Source organism: Phaseolus vulgaris, chromosome 6 (assembly GCF_051622355.1).
Source record: "Phaseolus vulgaris cultivar YP4 chromosome 6, ASM5162235v1, whole genome shotgun sequence".
In the NCBI taxonomy this organism is placed as follows: Eukaryota; Viridiplantae; Streptophyta; class Magnoliopsida; order Fabales; family Fabaceae; genus Phaseolus; species Phaseolus vulgaris.
This window is the reverse complement of record NC_143503.1, coordinates 15,923,141-15,941,372: the sequence shown is the minus strand read 5'-3', so window position 1 is coordinate 15,941,372 and position 18,232 is coordinate 15,923,141. Positions and strand designations below refer to the sequence as shown.

The 18,232-nt window shown below is 33.8% G+C and overlaps 1 protein-coding gene and 1 long non-coding RNA gene across 17 annotated transcripts; one reads left to right on the top strand and one right to left on the bottom strand.

Moving 5' to 3' along the window:
* Positions 1-3,583: 3,583 nt before the first annotated feature.
* On the top strand, positions 3,584-4,174 carry LOC137833343 (uncharacterized). Its single transcript, XM_068641697.2, has one exon. It carries the CDS (start codon positions 3,584-3,586, stop codon positions 4,172-4,174), a length of 591 nt encoding a protein of 196 aa, XP_068497798.2.
* An 8,354-nt stretch (positions 4,175-12,528) lies between these two features.
* LOC137831072 (uncharacterized) lies at positions 12,529-17,563 on the bottom strand. Of its 16 annotated transcripts, none has more exons than XR_016521676.1 (7): positions 17,333-17,550; positions 15,949-15,992; positions 15,716-15,757; positions 15,461-15,514; positions 14,881-14,923; positions 14,367-14,432; positions 12,529-12,833 (listed from the first exon to the last, which is right to left on the bottom strand). It is a non-coding gene; the product is annotated as an uncharacterized LOC137831072 (long non-coding RNA). The 16 variants fall into 16 exon arrangements; XR_016521674.1 differs by lacking the exon at positions 12,529-12,833 and adding an exon at positions 13,670-13,992; XR_016521667.1 differs by lacking the exon at positions 15,461-15,514.
* Positions 17,564-18,232: the final 669 nt, after the last annotated feature.

Genomic DNA, 18,232 nt, shown 5'->3' with positions numbered 1-18,232 from the left:
GTCTGGGGTCAGGGTGGTTGAAGAAAGAGATGTTGGGTGCCTGAGAACACTTGTAAATGTTCATCCAAAGATTTTAGTAATCCACGGACTGTTAGATAACAGAGATTTTGATATGTTAGATGAAGTGGAGGAGGCAAGGGGGCTCGAGGTCCCAACCTCGGGAGAGTGTGGGAGAGCTTGTCCCCCTGGAAGTTTGTCAGCAGGGTTGGGGGCGGGCTTGGAAGGTGGTGCGGAAGGTGGGGGAAATAATGTTTTTTTGAAGGGTAGGTCGGCGGGCTGGGCTGGTGAAGTAGAAGGAAAACATCCCTCAGTGGATCAAGTTTTTTTGGTTCATCAAACAGGCAGTTCGTCGAATTCTTTATTCACTTCTGACAGTGCCATTGAGAATTGTAACCGGATTTTCTGGGTGAAGACTGATAAGAACGTGGCTACAAGAGTCTGGGGAGTAGGGAAAGAAGCAGGATTTTCGTTCCCTGGACGTGAAGACGTAGTGGTAAAGGACATTTATTCGTTATCTAATCAAGGCGGAGTGACTACGAGGAGAATGTGGAAAGAAAGGAGTAAGTTTGTCAATGAAGATTCTTAGTCTGAATATCAGAGGGGTAGGCGGGGCGGTAAAAAGGAATTACGTCAGGGATTTGATCAGCAGGGAGCAGGTGGACATGGTGTGCTTATAAGAGACGAAGTGTTCAGATTTTAGTAGGGAAAAGGTATGCCTCCTTTGGGGAACCAATGAGGTGGAATGGGTGGAAAACAAAGCGGTTAATAGTGCAGGCGGGGTAATTACGATGTGGAACAACAAGGCGTTTCAGTTGTTCAGTTTTGTGAATGGTAGGAACTTTTCAGTGTTAGAAGGGGTTTGGAAGAGGGGCATGGGGACCCAAGTTACTATTGTAAATATCTATTGTTCTGGTTCTCTACGGGAAAAGAGAGAGATGTGGAACGAGATCAGTGGTCTCAGATAGGGTCAATTAACAAAGGCTTGGTGCATCATTGGAGATTTCAATTCTATAAGAAGGCAGGAGGAAAGGAAGAGCTTGGTTTCTTCTTCTGATTATTCTAGAGAAATAAAGGGCTTCAACGATTTCATTGATAGCTCAGAGTTGGTAGATATTCTGTTGGTGGGCAGGAAGTTTACTTGGTTCAAGCCCAATGGTCTGGTAAAAAGCAGGATTGACAGGGTGTTGGTCTCTAAGGAGTGGTTGGAGCACTGGCCAAACAGTCAACAACTGGTCCTAAATAGATCAATATCGGATCATTGTGCAATTATTTTGAAGGAAGTCTCAGTGGACTGGGGTCCGAAGCCTTTTAGATGTTTGGATGTGTGGTTGAAGGATAGTAGGTTTAAGGAGTTCGTGAGTTCGAGTTGGTCTGCTTACAAGGTGTCAGGAGGGGGAATTTTTGTGTTTAAAGAAAAGTTGAAAAAGTTAAAAGCAGACTTAAAGGTGTGGAACAGGGATATCTTCGGAGACGTGAATCAGGCTAGTAAGGAAATCCAGGAAAGGTTAGATGAATTAGACTCTCGGGATGATGAGGACGGGTTACTGGAGTCAGAAAGGGATGAAAGAAAGTCTCTCTTTGCTAAACTTTCTGAGACTAAGTCCAAACAAGAGGCAATTTTATTTCAGAAAGCACGGCAGAGTTGGTTAAAGCAGGGGGATCTCAATACAAAGTTCTTTCATTCAGCGGTAAAATGGAGGAGGGCAAGGAACCAATTACATGGAGTTTTCGACAATAACAAATGGTGTGATAATAAGGAGGAGGTAAAGGCTAAGGTTTGTAAGTTCTTTGAAGAAAGGTTCGCCAGGAACGATGCGTGTCAGGTCAGAATGGATAAGGTTAGTTTCAATACCATTTCGGAGGCGGACAATGATTGGTTAGTAAGAGATTTCTCTGAAGAAGAGGTTAGAGCTGCGATCTGGGGGTGTGATAGTTCAAAAAGTCCAGGCCCAGATGGGTTTAACTTTGGTTTTATAAAATATTGTTGGGACATTTTGAAGAAGGATGTGATGTCGGCAGTAAAAGATTTTGCTGGTTTTGGATGTTGGCCAAAAGGATCAAATGCGTCGTTTCTTTGCTTGATACCAAAAGTTGAAAATCCTCAACAGCTAGGAGAGTTTAGACCTATTTCTCTAGTATGTTGTTTGTACAAAATCATATCTAAGGCGCTTTCCTTGCGTTTAAAAAAGGTGATTGGAAAAATTATTGATATACGACAGTCGGCTTTTATTGAAGGAAGAGGTCTGTTGGATAGTGTGCTTATTGCAAATGAGGTTATTGAGGATTACAAGAGAAAGGGAAAGCGTTGTATATTTTCTAAAGTAGACTATGAGAAGGCTTATGATTCTGTGAATTGGGATTTTTTATATTACATGCTAAGGAGGTTAGGATTCTGTGATCGCTGGATTCGGTGGATAAAGGGATGCTTGGAGTCAGCTTCGGTGTCTGTCTTGGTTAACGGGAGTCCAACTAAAGAGTTCTTTCCTAGAAAGGGTCTTCGTCAGGGCGACCCGCTTGCCCCTTTTCTCTTTCTTATTGTGGCAGAAGGGTTAGCAGGAGTGACAAGGGTAGCAGAAGAGAAGAAGTTGATTGACAGTTTGGAGGTCGGAAAGGATAAAGTAAAGGTAAATATGTTACAATACGCGGACGACACCTTGTTCTTTTGTGAAGCAAATACCAAAAGCGTTTTTAATATCAAGGCGATTTTGCAGTGTTTCGAACTCTCTTCTGGGTTAAGGGTTAACTTTGCAAAGAGTAGGATCGGAGGAACGGGGATGGACCAGGTCATACTTCAGCGTTTCGCAGCGATTCTTAACTGTGATACGATGGTTTCTCCTTTCATTTATTTGGGTTTGCCAGTTGGAGGAAGTCATAAGCGCGGTGCTTTTTGGAACGGAGTGATTGAGAAAGTGCAGGCCAGATTAAGCAGGTGGAAGGGAAGAATTTTGTCGATGGCTGGGAGGATTTGTCTGATAAGGTCTGTGCTTTCTGCTATTCCGTTATTCTTTATGTCGTTATTCAAATTGCCTTCTGGGGTGGAAAGGAAGTTGATCAAGATTCAAAGGGATTTTCTCTAGGGATGGGGGGCAGACGGAAGGAAGATTGCTTGGGCTTCCTGGAACTTGGTTTGTAAGCCTCGTGAGTTCGGGGGGCTTGGAATCATACATCCAAAGCAGTTCAACTTGGCTTTGTTGGGGAAGTGGATTTGGAGATTGGGTTCGGTTGAGGTAGGCCTTTGGAAGGAAGTCCTTTTTTCTAAGTACGGCGGTTGGAGAGGTTTGGGAGAGGAAGGAAAGGTAGAAATTGCTCTCTTTGGTGGAAAGATCTATAGGAAGTTTGGTCTTCAGAGGGTTGGGGGAGAAGTTTCGAAGACAATTTTGAGTGGAAAGTAGGCGATGGGAAGGATATCTTTTTCTGGAAGGATAGATGGTTGAAGGGGGAGGCGCTAAAGAGTGTATATCCTAGACTTTTCTCCATCAGCTCTAACAAAGACTCAAATTTGCAGGAGGTGGGGTCTTGGACTAACGGAAGATGGGTTTAGCAGCTCGATTGGAGGAGGTCGTTTTTCGAATGGGAGAATCCGATGGCGGATCAGTTGAGCCAGCTCCTGCTTGGGGTTGAGGTTGTCCCAGGTGAGGTTGATAAATGGATTTGGAAGGTTGGGGGTCTCCAATTTTTTACAGTCAGCTCTGCGTATAACCTTATTAGGAAGGATAATGAGGTTGTTTCTTCGCCGGTTTTCTGTAAGTTATGGGGGTCCAAGGCAATTCCTTCAGCAGGGCTTTTGGCTTGGAGGGTGTTGGAAAACAAGCTTGCTACTAGGGTTAATCTTAGTAGAAGAGGGGTGCAGTTAGAAAGTTTGTGGTGCGTATTTTGCGGGAAAGAGGAAGAGTCTGGTAGTCACTTGTTCTTTGGATGCAGTTTTGCTTGGCGAGTTTGGTGTTTATGCTACAGATGGCTTGGGATTCTGTTTGTGTCTCATATTGAGCCGAAGCTGAACTTTGATCAATTTAGGCTGAGCTTTTCTTCTGAGACGGGTCTGGTAGTTTGGAACACAATCTGGGTAGGGGTGGTTAGTGAAATTTGGAGTCACAGGAATCGCTTAATTTTCAAAGGAGGAGTGGCGGATGTATCTGAAGTTTTTGCATTGGTACAAGTAAAGGTGTGGTCCTAGGTGTCTACAAATTTCCGGTCAGTTTCCTTCTCCTATTCTGATTGGTGTTTGGAACCAATGGAGTGTATGAGGGTAGTTTACTAAAGTTTTTTTTTTTAGTTTATATAAGGATAGGGTTTGTTTTGTTGGTTTTGGTGGTATGCAACTGGAATTGTGTAATGTGTATAAGGGTTGAACCACCCCTGAAGTGGTTCTAATTTATTTATTTGTTATTGCCGATAAAAAAAAAATATTGTTATGATTGATGGAAGATGTAATTGGGTTTCTAAAAAAAGGGCACTAGAAGAAGAAAAAAAAGTTTTAAAGAAGATTTATTTTTATATTATTCAGGATTACATTATAAAAAAAATCAGTATTATTTACGGATTTTTATCCACGAATCTGAATCAATAGGTAAATTCAGTATTACCTACGGATACTATCTACGAACAACATTTACCTACAAATTTTACCCACGGATCTCTATTACCTACCAAATATTATTATAATAATTATATACATAATATTAAAAATATAATTATAAAATCATAACTAATATTCATAAATAATAATAGTAATCATAACTAATAAGTATACATATTATTAATATTATAATATTAATAATATTAATGTAATAATATAAATAATATTAATAGTATTATATTAATAATATGAATAATAATAATAATATTAATAATATTAATAGTATTAATGATATTCATAATATGAATAAAATTAATACTATTAGTAATAATAAAATTTAATAATAATAATACTATTAATAATATTAATAATATTTAATAATATTAATAACATTATTATAATAATTAATAATGTTATTAATTTGAATAACAATAATATTAATAAAATTAATAATGTTAATGATATTAAATATATGAATAATGTTAATAATTTTTATATTATTAATTATATTAATATTGATAATCAGACTAATAGGTATAATAATAATCATAACATGACAATAAAGCTTGACTGATGTAATTGTTAAAACTTTTTTTGTCATTCCTTTAGGGACTTGACTTTGAGTCTCACCTGTTGTATTTTAGTTCTAACTTTAATTATACTTGTCATAGCATATATAGTAATTGAAAAAAAAAATATTTAAATAATAATTAAAAATTTAAAAATAATGTTTGTACCGCCCTAGTAGTCGGAAGTGATGACGTGGCATCAAGCTACAGTATAGGCGTGTTGACAAGACGCCAGGTTGGCAGAAGTGAAGGAGGTCGGGGGCTCGTGTAGTCGCCAGTTATGAAGTTGGCGTGCTCCGATCTTCAGCATACCAGAACCAGCGATCACCGGGTCAAAGATGAAGTCGCCAGTTGTAAACCCAAGCGACCAAGTGATTGGAGATCGCCGGAGTAAACACATCGCCGAAGATGAAGGTGGTGCAGATCATGAAGGCGGCCGGCGAGACCACAGGGAAGGTGTACGAAGGCACCCTAGCTCGCCAATCCCAGCAGAGATCGCGCTCCAAGTTAGCTATGCACTGGGCAGTACCATGCATAAGTAACTTAGCCAAGAGAGAGAGAGTCAGAAGCAGCGCCCAAGTCAAGGAGGCTCCAGATGATGGCACGTGTACGACTGGATGCGAGCCACGTGTCCAGGTGCGTAACTGCCAGGAGAGAGAAAGTGACCAGGTATAAAAGGGTTTCCCAACGAACTTCTGAGGTACACACGTTCAGATTGTCTTCTTTACGCTTGCGAGTTCTTGAGCATACTGTGAGAGAGAGAACTAGTTCACGGTTCCTTGAGAGTTCTTGAGTGTTACACTTGAAGTATTTGGTGGTTCAGTCACTGACTTGGGCGTTGGAGTGCGATCGGCCGCAGCGGCGCCGCTCTGTTCTTTTGCAGGTTCTTGAGGTGGATCGTGACGAAGGACGGAGGTTGAAGCGGTGCACACGTCGATCCATTGACGAGGCAAGTTCCAACGTTTTGGTCAACAGGCAGGATCAATGTTGAATTACATATGGATTTATCCGTCATGATTTTTGAAATTTTAGAAAAATTATTTGTAATGTAAAGTTACACTTTCAAAATTTTAGAGAATTTAGTTATAAAATATATTAAAACTATATAGTTTATAATTGTTTATTTATAAATAAATTTAATTGTATTTAGTTATTGAAGTTTGAAAAATCTAAAGTCTTTTATTGAGGTTCTACACTAAATCTTTAAAATTTAACGAAGATTTAAAACACCTCCGTTATTTTGCTTAGGTTTTACAATAAATCTTGGGATTTAACGAAAGTTAAAAATTCTTCGTTATTTTGCTAAGGTTTTAAAATAAACCTCTGAAATTTAACGAAGGTTAAAAAAACCTCCGTTATTTTACTAAAATTTTAAAATAACTTTGAAACTTAACAAATGTTAAAAAAAAATTGTTAATTAAATCAATTTCTAAATTTATATTAATTTCCAATAAATAACCTCCATAAAAAAAACCCTTATATTTGAGAGGAATGTATTAGAATAGTTGTTTGAGGAACACTAAATGAAAAAGGGTCTTGATAAAAGAAATATTGAGTTATAAATGGAAGTACTTAAGGTAAGACGGTTACAAATCCAATTGATAAAATTAATTAAAATTATTTTTTTATTTATTTTATTTTCAGTAGTTTGGTATAGATCTCATATTAAAGATAACAATAGAATAAAACATAATTATATTTAATTATAATATTATATATTTAAGTTTAATTTGCAACTAATAACATAAAGAAGTGTGTTTTCTTAAATAATGTTTTATGATTTGATTATATTTTATTTATAATTATTAAAATAACATAACAAACTTGTATTATAGTTTTTAATTATAATAGAATTATACGTAGGTAGCTCTCTCTCTCACTCTTTTCGTATATATATATATATATATATATATATATATATATATATATATATATAAATTATTTTAATTGGAGTTTATTTTTATATTAACAAGGATTAAAACATCCATTAAGTCATTTATCTAGAGTTGTAGTTTCTTTTGCTAAATCATCCATGGGGAACGTGTTCTTCATGGTTTTTTTAAATCTTAAAAAAGTTTCTCAAAACCTCTGTTAATTACCATGAGTTCCAAAACCTCCGTAAAATAACATGGGTTAAGACTCATGTAAAATACTATGGATTTCAAAACCTCCGTAACATACCATAGGTTTCAGTGTAAGAAATTATGTAAATTAATTTCTATAAAGTGACTCACATGACTTAGAGTTTGGGCTTTGGGCCCAAATATGATTTAATAATAATAATAGAATTAAAGGCCCATTGGTTAATGTGAGAAATATATATCTGATGATATACCTAATGAAAACCTACATCTGATGGAGATTGGGTACTAAAGGCTATAGGGTTCTGTCTCTGCAAATAATAGTTGTCTCACTGTTAACCATCACGAAAGTGTGTGACAAGAACGGAATTGCAAGAGATAGATTGGGATAAAGGAGATAAAGTAACTGCTCAATTAGGATCACTCATGGATCAAGGTAAAGTGCCTATTCCTTCTTGGTTGTATGATTGTGTGAGAATCATGATATGATAAGATCTATTTTGTGAACATAAATTGTATGTGTTCAATTACGTTTATTCATGTTTTGACTTACATGTGGTATCAGAGCCTTGTTGCTCATGTTGTGATTCTCCATATAAACATCCTCTTCTAAATCCCCATTCAGAAAAGCAGTTTTGACATCCATCTGATGCAACTCAAGATCATAATGAGCTACTAATGCCATGATAATTCTAAAGGAATCTTTCTTAGAAACAGGTGAAAATGTCTCCTTATAATCAATGTCATCCTTTTGAGTAAAACCTTTGGCAACAAGTCGGAAGCCAGCAAAATCTGAATCTGTATATCCAATCACCTCAAGATGATCAGATCTTTTATAAGTAAGCATGTGATCCTTCGTTCCTTGCAAGTATCTTAAAACTTTCTTTGCAGCTTTCCAATGATCCAATCCTGGATTACTCTGGTATCTACCAAGCATACCAACTGCAAAACTAATATCTGGTCGTGTACAAGTTTGAGCATACATTAAACTCCCAACAATAGATGCATAAGGTATATTCTCCATCTGTTTTCGTTCCAAGTCATTCTTTGGACATTGCATGAGACTAAATTTGTCTCCTTTCTGTATTGGAACAGGAGATGTCGAACATTTATCCATTCTGAATCTCTCTAAAACTTTATTATTATATGCTTTCTAAGACAAACCTAACAGTCCTTGTGATCTGTCACATAATATTTCAATTCCTATCACATAGTATGCCTCACCCATATCTTTCATCTCAAAGTTATTAGAGAGAAACTTCTTAGTCTCACTTAATAGACCAAGATCATTAGTTGCCATGAGAGTCACATATAGTCTTAAAGACTCATTTACACCCGACTCTCTTGCATCCTTCTGACAATTCTATAAGGCCCCATACATCATTCTATGCCATTGATTTAAGCTCATCTTTCATAGCATCTAACCATTATCAGAATTATCATCATTGATGGCGTCTGAAAATGAAACTGGATCATTATCAATACTTAAGTCATTTTCTGACTCTTGTAGATAAACCACATAATCATTCGAAATAGTAGATCTTCTTTATACTATTTCTTGTGGTTGTTCTACTACAGGTTCATTGTTAACTTCATGATTATTAATTTGTTGTTCTTCTTCATTGTTGAGTGGTTCAACTACATTAGGAACAACAATACTTGGAGTAGAGGTACTAGTTAAAGGAACATGTACTCTAACTTTCTTAATCTCCACATTTTGTGAAGTATCACTCCCACTGGTTTCACCATTTTCAATGAACCGTGCATTTCCAGATTCAACAATTCTTGTGTTATGCCTTACTAGGAACCCTGTTCAACAGATACATGGCAGTTTTTTAAAGCATACATCCACAATGAAACAGGTACAGTTGACTTACTTAACATGCTCCTAACCATATCCATTAAGGTTCGATTACGCCTTTCTGAAACACCATTTTGTTGTGGTGTACCTGGCATTGTGTATTGAGCACAAATACCACGTCTCTCAAGGAACTTAGCAAATGGACCAGGGTGTTGTCCACTTTCATCATACTTTCCATAATATTGACCACTTCTATCTGACCTGACAATTTTCACATTTATGTCTAATTGCCTTTCCACTTCATTTATATAAACTTCCAAGGCATTCACCGCTTGCGATTTTTCATGCAGTAAATAGACATAACCATAACGTGAAAAATCATTAATAAAGGTGATAAAATACCTTTCTTTATTGAAAGAACTTGCATCAAAAGGTCAACATATATCTGTGTGTATAATTTCGAGAAGCTGAGTACTTCTTGTGGTTCTTTTCTTTGTGTGTTTTGTTTGTTTGCCTTTAATACAATCCACACAAACATTCAAATCAGTAAAATCCAAACTTGAAAGTATTTCATTCTTTACTAATCTTTCCATCCTTTCTTTAGAAATATGCCCCAAACGTTTGTGCCACAAGAAAGCAGAACATTCATTCAATAAACTACGTTATGATGCGAGGTCATAAGAGTTTCAACATATAGTTTATCGAGATTCAATCTATATAATCCATCATAAAGAGTACCAGATCCAATAGACTTAAGTCTTGCCGCAATATTAGTCATTTCAATGACATGTTCGTGCATAGTACGAGAACCATCAAATTCCATAGTGGTTAATATACTCATTAATGTCCCAACAAGAGACTTATCAGTAGTTTGGGAGCGCTCTTCCACAAATTTCATAAATTCTTTTGCACTATCAGTTTTGGAAAGAGCAGACTTAATATTACTTGCTATGCTCATTCGCATAAAGATACAGGAACATATACTTGATCACACATGCTTAACATTAATACTGAGTCAAACTAAACATACCATACAGATTCAGAAAACATTCTATGTATACTAATGTTCTCCTTTGGGAGATTCATTAATACACAAAACATAATGATGCTAATAGTATTAACTTTATTTGGTAAGATATATGGATTAACTAGAAACACTTGTTATCTTTGGATATACAAGCAAAACTAATAACACATACTCACTACCAACAATCATATCCATTAATTATAAGGACAACTAATCAACCTTTGGGTGATCCATAATGCCCTATAATAATGAATTTCCATTTACCCATATATATAAATAATTTAGCATCCATTCTATAGGTAATTGGAATAAAATTTATCAGTAATTTGGAATTAAATAAAACTTAAAGATTTGATCACTTTGGTGATTACAAATCTATCATACAAATAATTCCATAAATATTATCATTAATTGAAATAAAATTTCATCATCCATAATTTGGAATTAAATAAAACATAAAGATTTGATCACTTTGGTGATTACAAATCTATCATACAAATAATTCCATAAATAATATCATTAATTGAAATAAAATTTCATCCATAATTTGGAATTAAATAAAACATAAAGATTTGATCACTTTGGTGATTACAAATCTATCATACAAATAATTCCATAAATAATATCATTAATTGAAATAAAATTTCATCCATAATTTGGAATTAAATAAAACTTAAAGATTTGATCACTTTGGTGATTACAAATCTATCATACAAATAATTCCATAAATAATATCATTATATGAAATAAAATTTCATCCATAATTTGGAATTAAATAAAACTTAAAGATTTGATCACTTTGGTGATTACAAATCTATCATACAAATAATTCCATAAATAATATCATTATATGAAATAAAATTTCATCCATAATTTGGAATTAAATAAAACTTAAAGATTTGATCATCTTGAGGTGATTGGATATACAGATTCAGATTTTGCTGGCTGTGTGGATACACGAAAGTCTACATTTGGTTATGTGTATCTTTTAGCCGGCAGAGCGATTTCATGGAAAAGTGCGAAGCAGTCAGTCATCGTTGCGTCCACTATGGAGGCTGAATTTGTGGCATGCTTTGAGGCCACAGTTCAGGCTAATTGGTTGCGGAATTTTATTTCAGGACTTAGAATTGTTGACAGTATTGCCAAGCCGCTGAAAATTTATTGTGATAACTCCGCAGCAGTCTTCTTTTCTAAAAACGACAAGTATTCCAAAGGTGCTAAACATATGGAATTGAAATACTTTGCCGTTAAAGAAGAAGTTCAGAAACATAAAGTGTCAATAGAACATATTAGCACTAATCTTATGATTGCTGACCCTTTAACAAAAGGGTTACCGCCCAAAACATTTACTGGTCATGTTGTAAATATGGGCATTATGTCTACTAGTGAATTATGAATGTTGTTAATGCTTATTTGACACTCTGAGCTCATTGATAAATAAAGTTTCTGAAATTTATGTTGTTTTCTACTTTATGTATATGCATGCAAATTATGTTATTATGGTGTGGAAAACAAATTATGTTGTTATTGATGACAATGACATTATGTTTGAACCTATTATGAATTTCTCACTATAAAGTCATATTAAGGAGAAAGAATGATATAGTAGTACATGGAAGGAAATGTGTTGATTCAAATGACATGTAACCGCCATGACTCTTATTATTTCTGTATTCTTAATTATGAATAATGATAGAACCAATTTATGTAAGGCCTTTTAAATGCGCATTTATGTCATTATTAAATCATGAAAGTATTATAACTCATATGAGTCAAGTGGGAGAATGTAAGAAATTATGTAAATTAATTTCTATAAAGTGACTCACATGACTTAGAGTTTGGGCTTTGGGCCCAAATATGATTTAATAATAATAATAGAATTAAAGGCCCATTGGTTAATGTGAGAAATATATATCTGATGATATACCTAATGAAAACCTACATCTGATGGAGATTGGGTACTAAAGGCTATAGGGTTCTGTCTCTGCAAATAATAGTTGTCTCACTGTTAACCATCACGAAAGTGTGTGACAAGAACAGAATTGCAAGAGAGAGATTGGGATAAAGGAGATAAAGTAACTGCTCAGTTAGGATCACTCATGGATCAAGGTAAGTGTCTATTCCTTCTTGGTTGTATGATTGTGTGAGAATCATGATATGATAAGATCTATTTTGTGAACATAAATTGTATGTGTTCAATTACGTTTATTCATGTTTTGACTTACATTCAGAACCTCCATAAAATATCATAGATTTCGAAATATCGTAAAATATCATAGGTTTCAAAACCTCCGTAAAATACTATAATTTCAAAATAAACCTTTTCTATTTTTTTATCATTTAAGCATTCATGTGTTTTTCATCCACAATTGCTTACATCCATTTTGAAAGATTGAACTCTAAATTCTTCTTTCGTATGCACTCATTCACAATGTTGACTAGTAGTTTAGGAAGTATGAGTGAAAAAGTAATATAAAAAATGATAAAATTGAGTTATATATGGTGATGTTGGTCCATAGACGCATAAATAAATAGGTTAAAGGTAGATTATTTGAAAAATATTGCTATTAGTACAACACACCGACCACTTTTAAGGAAAACTATTAAAAAAAAACTTTTATTAGAAAGGGCCAAAGGCGGACACTAATCACAAAAAGCCCACGCAAAGATGCAATTAACGTGGGCTTTGCCTTCACACAACTTTGAAGCTAATATCCTTGTCGCAAAAAAAATTGTCGGGTGCGTGGCGTCGCAATAAGTTGGCTTGCGTGGGCTTTGCCTACAAGTTGCCAACACAAAAAATTACAAATGTTAACTTAAGCGGGGGCTTAGCCTTGGACAGAAAGTGAGAGCTTAAGCTTAGCTAGGGGGACAATAAAATTAGCGTGGGCTTAGCCTTGGATAAGGGGACAATAAAATTAAAAATAAAGCGTGAACTTAGCCTTGGACAGGGGGACAATAAAATTAGAATAAAGCGAGGGCTTGACCTTGGTAAAGTGGCAATGAAATTAGAATGGGCTTAACCTTGGATATGTGGACACATAATTTTTTTTTATATGCCCTATTATTGGCAGCCATTGAACTCCACTTTTAAATAAAAGTTTGGATTTTAAATATTAAATATTAATATTTTTTAATTTCCTTTTTTTTTTCAATAGCATTAAAAAGAAAAAAACATCAATGAATTGATAAGTTAAAAACTAAAAAACAAACGTAATGAATAAATTATTATATTGATGAATAAAAAGTGGTTAAGCACAGAAAGATCAATAATTTTCAATTTATAATAACTATTTTTTAAAATATTAGTTTGTATTTAATAATAGTATTGATTATCTTATATCATACTTTTTCTCATTTTTTTCATATAATCTTTCTCTATCGAAGAAAAAATACTATACAATAAATAAATGCAATTTTTTAAACTCCAAATCAGCACCAGACATATGTAATATTGACTATTCATTCTCTCATATTAGTCTTTTATTGGTACCATCTCTAAGTTTAATTAGTTATAGCATACATTTCACTACAATGTATAAAATCTAAAATTGATGGTCTTTCATATAAGAATTAAAATGTAAAATTTGTTAAACTACAAGAACTACCAAAAAATTTAACCAAATAATGATTTATGTAGAATTTTCCTTATCTTTTTACCGGTAGAAATTTGCAGAAATTAAGGGTTTTAGACATTTACATATGTGGAAATGAAGGTAAAATGGGGGAGACAAGAGAAGCTTGTTTGGCTGCAAAATAAGCCCCTTTTAGTCTTTTCTTCCAAAAGAAAGGCAACAAAAGGGCAGATCATACATGTATAGTGATATCTTGGTGGTTATATTCAGGATCTTAGGAACAGTTGTTTTTTAAGGCATTCCATTGAAAATCGGCAGCCCAGTAGATTATAGGTTCTTCATATACCAAATACCAAAAGCAGTCTAAAAAAATGAGAAACAAATGAAAACAATAAGAAAAAATACATGAAATATTTATTAGCAATAAAACCTGTAGAAAAAAATTTGATGATTCTTTACCTTGTCTGTAAGTCTAATTAGTTATTATGAATAAGTACAATCATGTTATCACCTAATATAAAAATACGAAGCGCAGAAGACATGTTTAATCTTGAACCAATTAAATTCTTATGTACATCCAATTGCAGATACATTACAAAAAAAAGTGAGGATTCATGGTGAAAAAATGAACAGGTTGAAAGTAAGCAGCAAAAATTTAGTAAAGGGATCAATGGACCAATTTATGTTTTTAATTAGTCAATTATCATAATTACAGAATGCAGTTTTGAAAGTAAAACCTTGATGGGGAGATGAATTGCTGCCAGACCCACTAACCGGTGACCTTGGATTCTCTGTCAAGTTAGCTGCATATACATAATGCTCAAGATCAAGTTCCAAACCCACAAAAGAACAATTATGGACCAAAAAAATAAAGTATGGTTGAAGTACATACAAATGGCATTATGAGTGATGTGCAATAAGTGGACTAAAACAGAATTAGTTAATACAAGGAAAAGAGTTATATGGCAGGCCAGTCTTTGGATCACGATACCTATATTATTCCAGACAGAATTCCTTAACAATATGTGGGTATAGTGGAAATAGACTAAAGAATTCCTTAACAGTAGATAACATAAAACCGATTGTTCTATGCAAGGAAAGCATATCCAAACTTCCCATCCCAAAAAAATACTCAAGTCCTAATAACATAAATAACAAAAATACAAGCTATCCAAAGACAATTTTAACCAAGAACTGCAACATTAGAAAAGAAAAATGCAAGAACTACCAAGTTGATAAAAGAGATCTTACTTGGCAGGCAAACCAGTAATCGAGCAAATAGGTTGTTCTAGATCTGAAACAAAGTATAATAATGTTACTTGGAGACATGTTTCATGCATAAAAGGAGAAGAATAGTTTAAGATAAAACTTATACATGTGAAGAAAAGAATAAAATTAAGAAACTACTGTAAAAGGGTATGAATGAGAATAATAAGAATGAGATTTTTCTCCTTTAGCACACCTCTAATTTCCATGATGCAAAGTGATGAGAATAGCATAGACATGATGCAATTTCCCTCATCAACTGCAGCTGCTAATCATTTTATTACCTTTGGAAACAGTTATATTAACTTAGACCTAACAATCTGAATATGTGAATTCTAATCATTCTAATTTTATATCTGAATATCTGAATATGTGAATATGTGAATTCTAACAACCTGCACAACACTAGATAATTACTGCTAACATTATGCCTCTTTATTCTTTAACATTCACTCATTTCTTATTCATAATTCTTTTCTAGGAATTGTCACACGCACACTGTGGTCAATTTCAATCCTTGATAACACATTTTAAATTAATGATAATTTCATAAAGTCTCAATTACCTTCAGCTACATATATTCCAGGGAACTAACAGTAGTCACATCATGCACATAAACCTACACAAAATTATGAATAACCTTTTCACACGGATCATTACAAGTGAAATTTTATAGGTATGCATGAAATTTACAAGGTCACATATTAAAGGAACTAGTCTTGGTTGCAAGAGGGGTGCTAAAATTACAGGAAGCATAAGCATTCACACATTAATTTAAGAAGAAGAAAAGGGAAAGTTGAAGGAGGAGAAATAATGGTACCTGAGAGCAACCTCAGCATCACACAGAATTGATAGTTTGGACCTATAAGCAGTATAGTATTGTTAGAATATTTGATAGAAAATAACTTGTCCTGTGTAAGAACTGTTATCAATAATAATAAAATAAGAAAAGAATGCCCTTTTATTATAACATTCAACTTTCAACTTTGCTTTCAATGTTTACCATAACATTTCATTTGCTGATTTCTTTAACAAAATAGTTTGAACACTCACCTCAAAGCACTATTCTTCTATTCTGAATTGATTATGGTTGTGATCTGCAAACAAATAAGAACTGTTAAGCCATATTTGTTTTCCACCTGAAAACACAGCTGTTACTCTACATCTTCAGAGCTGTTACTCTACATCTTCAGACTCTGGAAGAGCATGATTATTGTCATAAATAATGACTCCAAAGATTTGATAAAAAACTTCAATAAAATTTCCTTCCAAAACATTCAAAGTATACTAACTAGCTCCTTTACAAATACACTGCTATAAACAAATTAAAAAAAGTAAAGCATCACAAATTGCCCTATCATTTTAAAATTATGATGGATATTGTTTAAGGGTACATTAGAAATCAACTAGTACTCAATATTTCAACCTTAGAAATGTAGCTCAAACACTTAGCAAGCAACTTCATTTCTCAAGATAAATCATGAAAACTTTAACAGAACAAACATGAGAGAAAGGAAGAAAAAAGTTACCTATAAGAATGATACAAATTTCAGCAACTTCAATACACAAATATTGTTACAGTTTTGAGTATTTTTTAAGAAAAAGTAGATTAAAAAATGTGGAAAATGATAATTTATAAAAGAAAAAAGAAACAGGAAAAACAACATGGTCGGTAGGAACAACTTCGATTTTTTTTATTTCCTTTATATAAACCAACTTCGATTTAAATCTAATTCTCCACCAAACCAAACATCTTATTAAAGACTGATTTGATTAATGGCAACAACACCAGTATGCATTGTCCACGCTCATAACAATATATATTGTCCATGGGAATATATATGTATATAATTATAAAAATAGTCAAATAGAGTCTACAAAATTGTTTATTGGAGAAAAGGCAAGGAGTATGATTACATATGAGTTGATTTGAGGTACAGGGAGGTCATAGATGCATGGTGTGATATATAGAGATATGCATATTAGTCCAAACATAGTGACAAAAGCAATTACAAGAGAATGATCAACTCTACTTAGGTCACCATGAACCCTTACCAATGAGAAAATCGAAATAAAAACGAACTGTAGAAGAAAAAACCACAGAAGAATGAACTGTTACCGCGAGCACAAGTAGCATGTAAATTGGAAGAAAGAACCAAAGAAGAACCACGACTATCAGTGTAGGAGCTTGTTCTTAAATTTGTGGTTTCATTTCCGAGAGCAGCATTTGGGAAATTTGGGAAATTTGGGAAATTCAGGACGCTATTGGAAGGGTTTTTCAAGTTTTTGGAATGTGTTTAAGGTTGAAGCATGTGGAAATCACTCAACTGAATATGGTGAAACAAATTCTCTAATATCTCATTGTCTAAAAACGAGAAAGAGTTGGAATCAATAACAAAATTACACAACACAGAAAGAAAGGAATCGAGATGAAAACCTAGGGCAAAACCGTAGAGACTCCGTTTGCGTTCTCACGGTGGCACGGCTACTCCATCACGGTGGCACGCTGCTCAAGCTCAAGCGTTAACAGTGACTACTCCCCTCTCTATATGGACAACAATGGCACGCTGCTCACGCTCAAACTAAGAACGACGCTGCTCACCTTGTTCATAGCCTAAATTTAAGGCTATGAACGACGATGACTTCTCCCGTATCAAATGCAAGCAATCCTTTAAAAAAGGTTTAAATTTTTTTCAAAATATTCAAAACCTTAACAATTAAGAATTTTCAAATAAACAAAAATTATTTGTTTGCGTGGGTTTCACCTTCAGAATTTAATTCTTTATTTAAATTTAATTTAAAATATTTAGCGTGGGTTAAACCTTCAAACTTTTAAATTTTTATTATTTTTATATTTTCAATAGTGGCCGTTTAATCCACGCAACTTTTTTTTATTTTTTTTTAAAGTTTGCGTGAGTATAACCCACGCTTTCTGACATTTTATTTAAATTTTGTGAATAACGTAGGCTTATTTGACACTATTTAGTGTTGACCTAAGACCTTCACTTTTTTTTTTTGCAGCTAAATAAACAATTTCTTGTATAAGCACAGTAATGATTTCACTTAATATTAATTTTATAATGGTTTTATTAAAATTTCATTAACTCCACAAACATCTATGGTCTTCACATGTCAATAATTTTTTCTACAGATCAAATTAAAATCCCTACTTTTTTTATTTATTTTCATTAATTAATTAGACACAAACTTAATCGTTAAATGAATATTCTTTTCTTGATTGATGGTAATACCATATCATCCAATAGCTGAATTTTTCGGTTGAAAAATTAGGAATTATCTATAATTACATTATACACCAAACCTTTTGGCATTACAA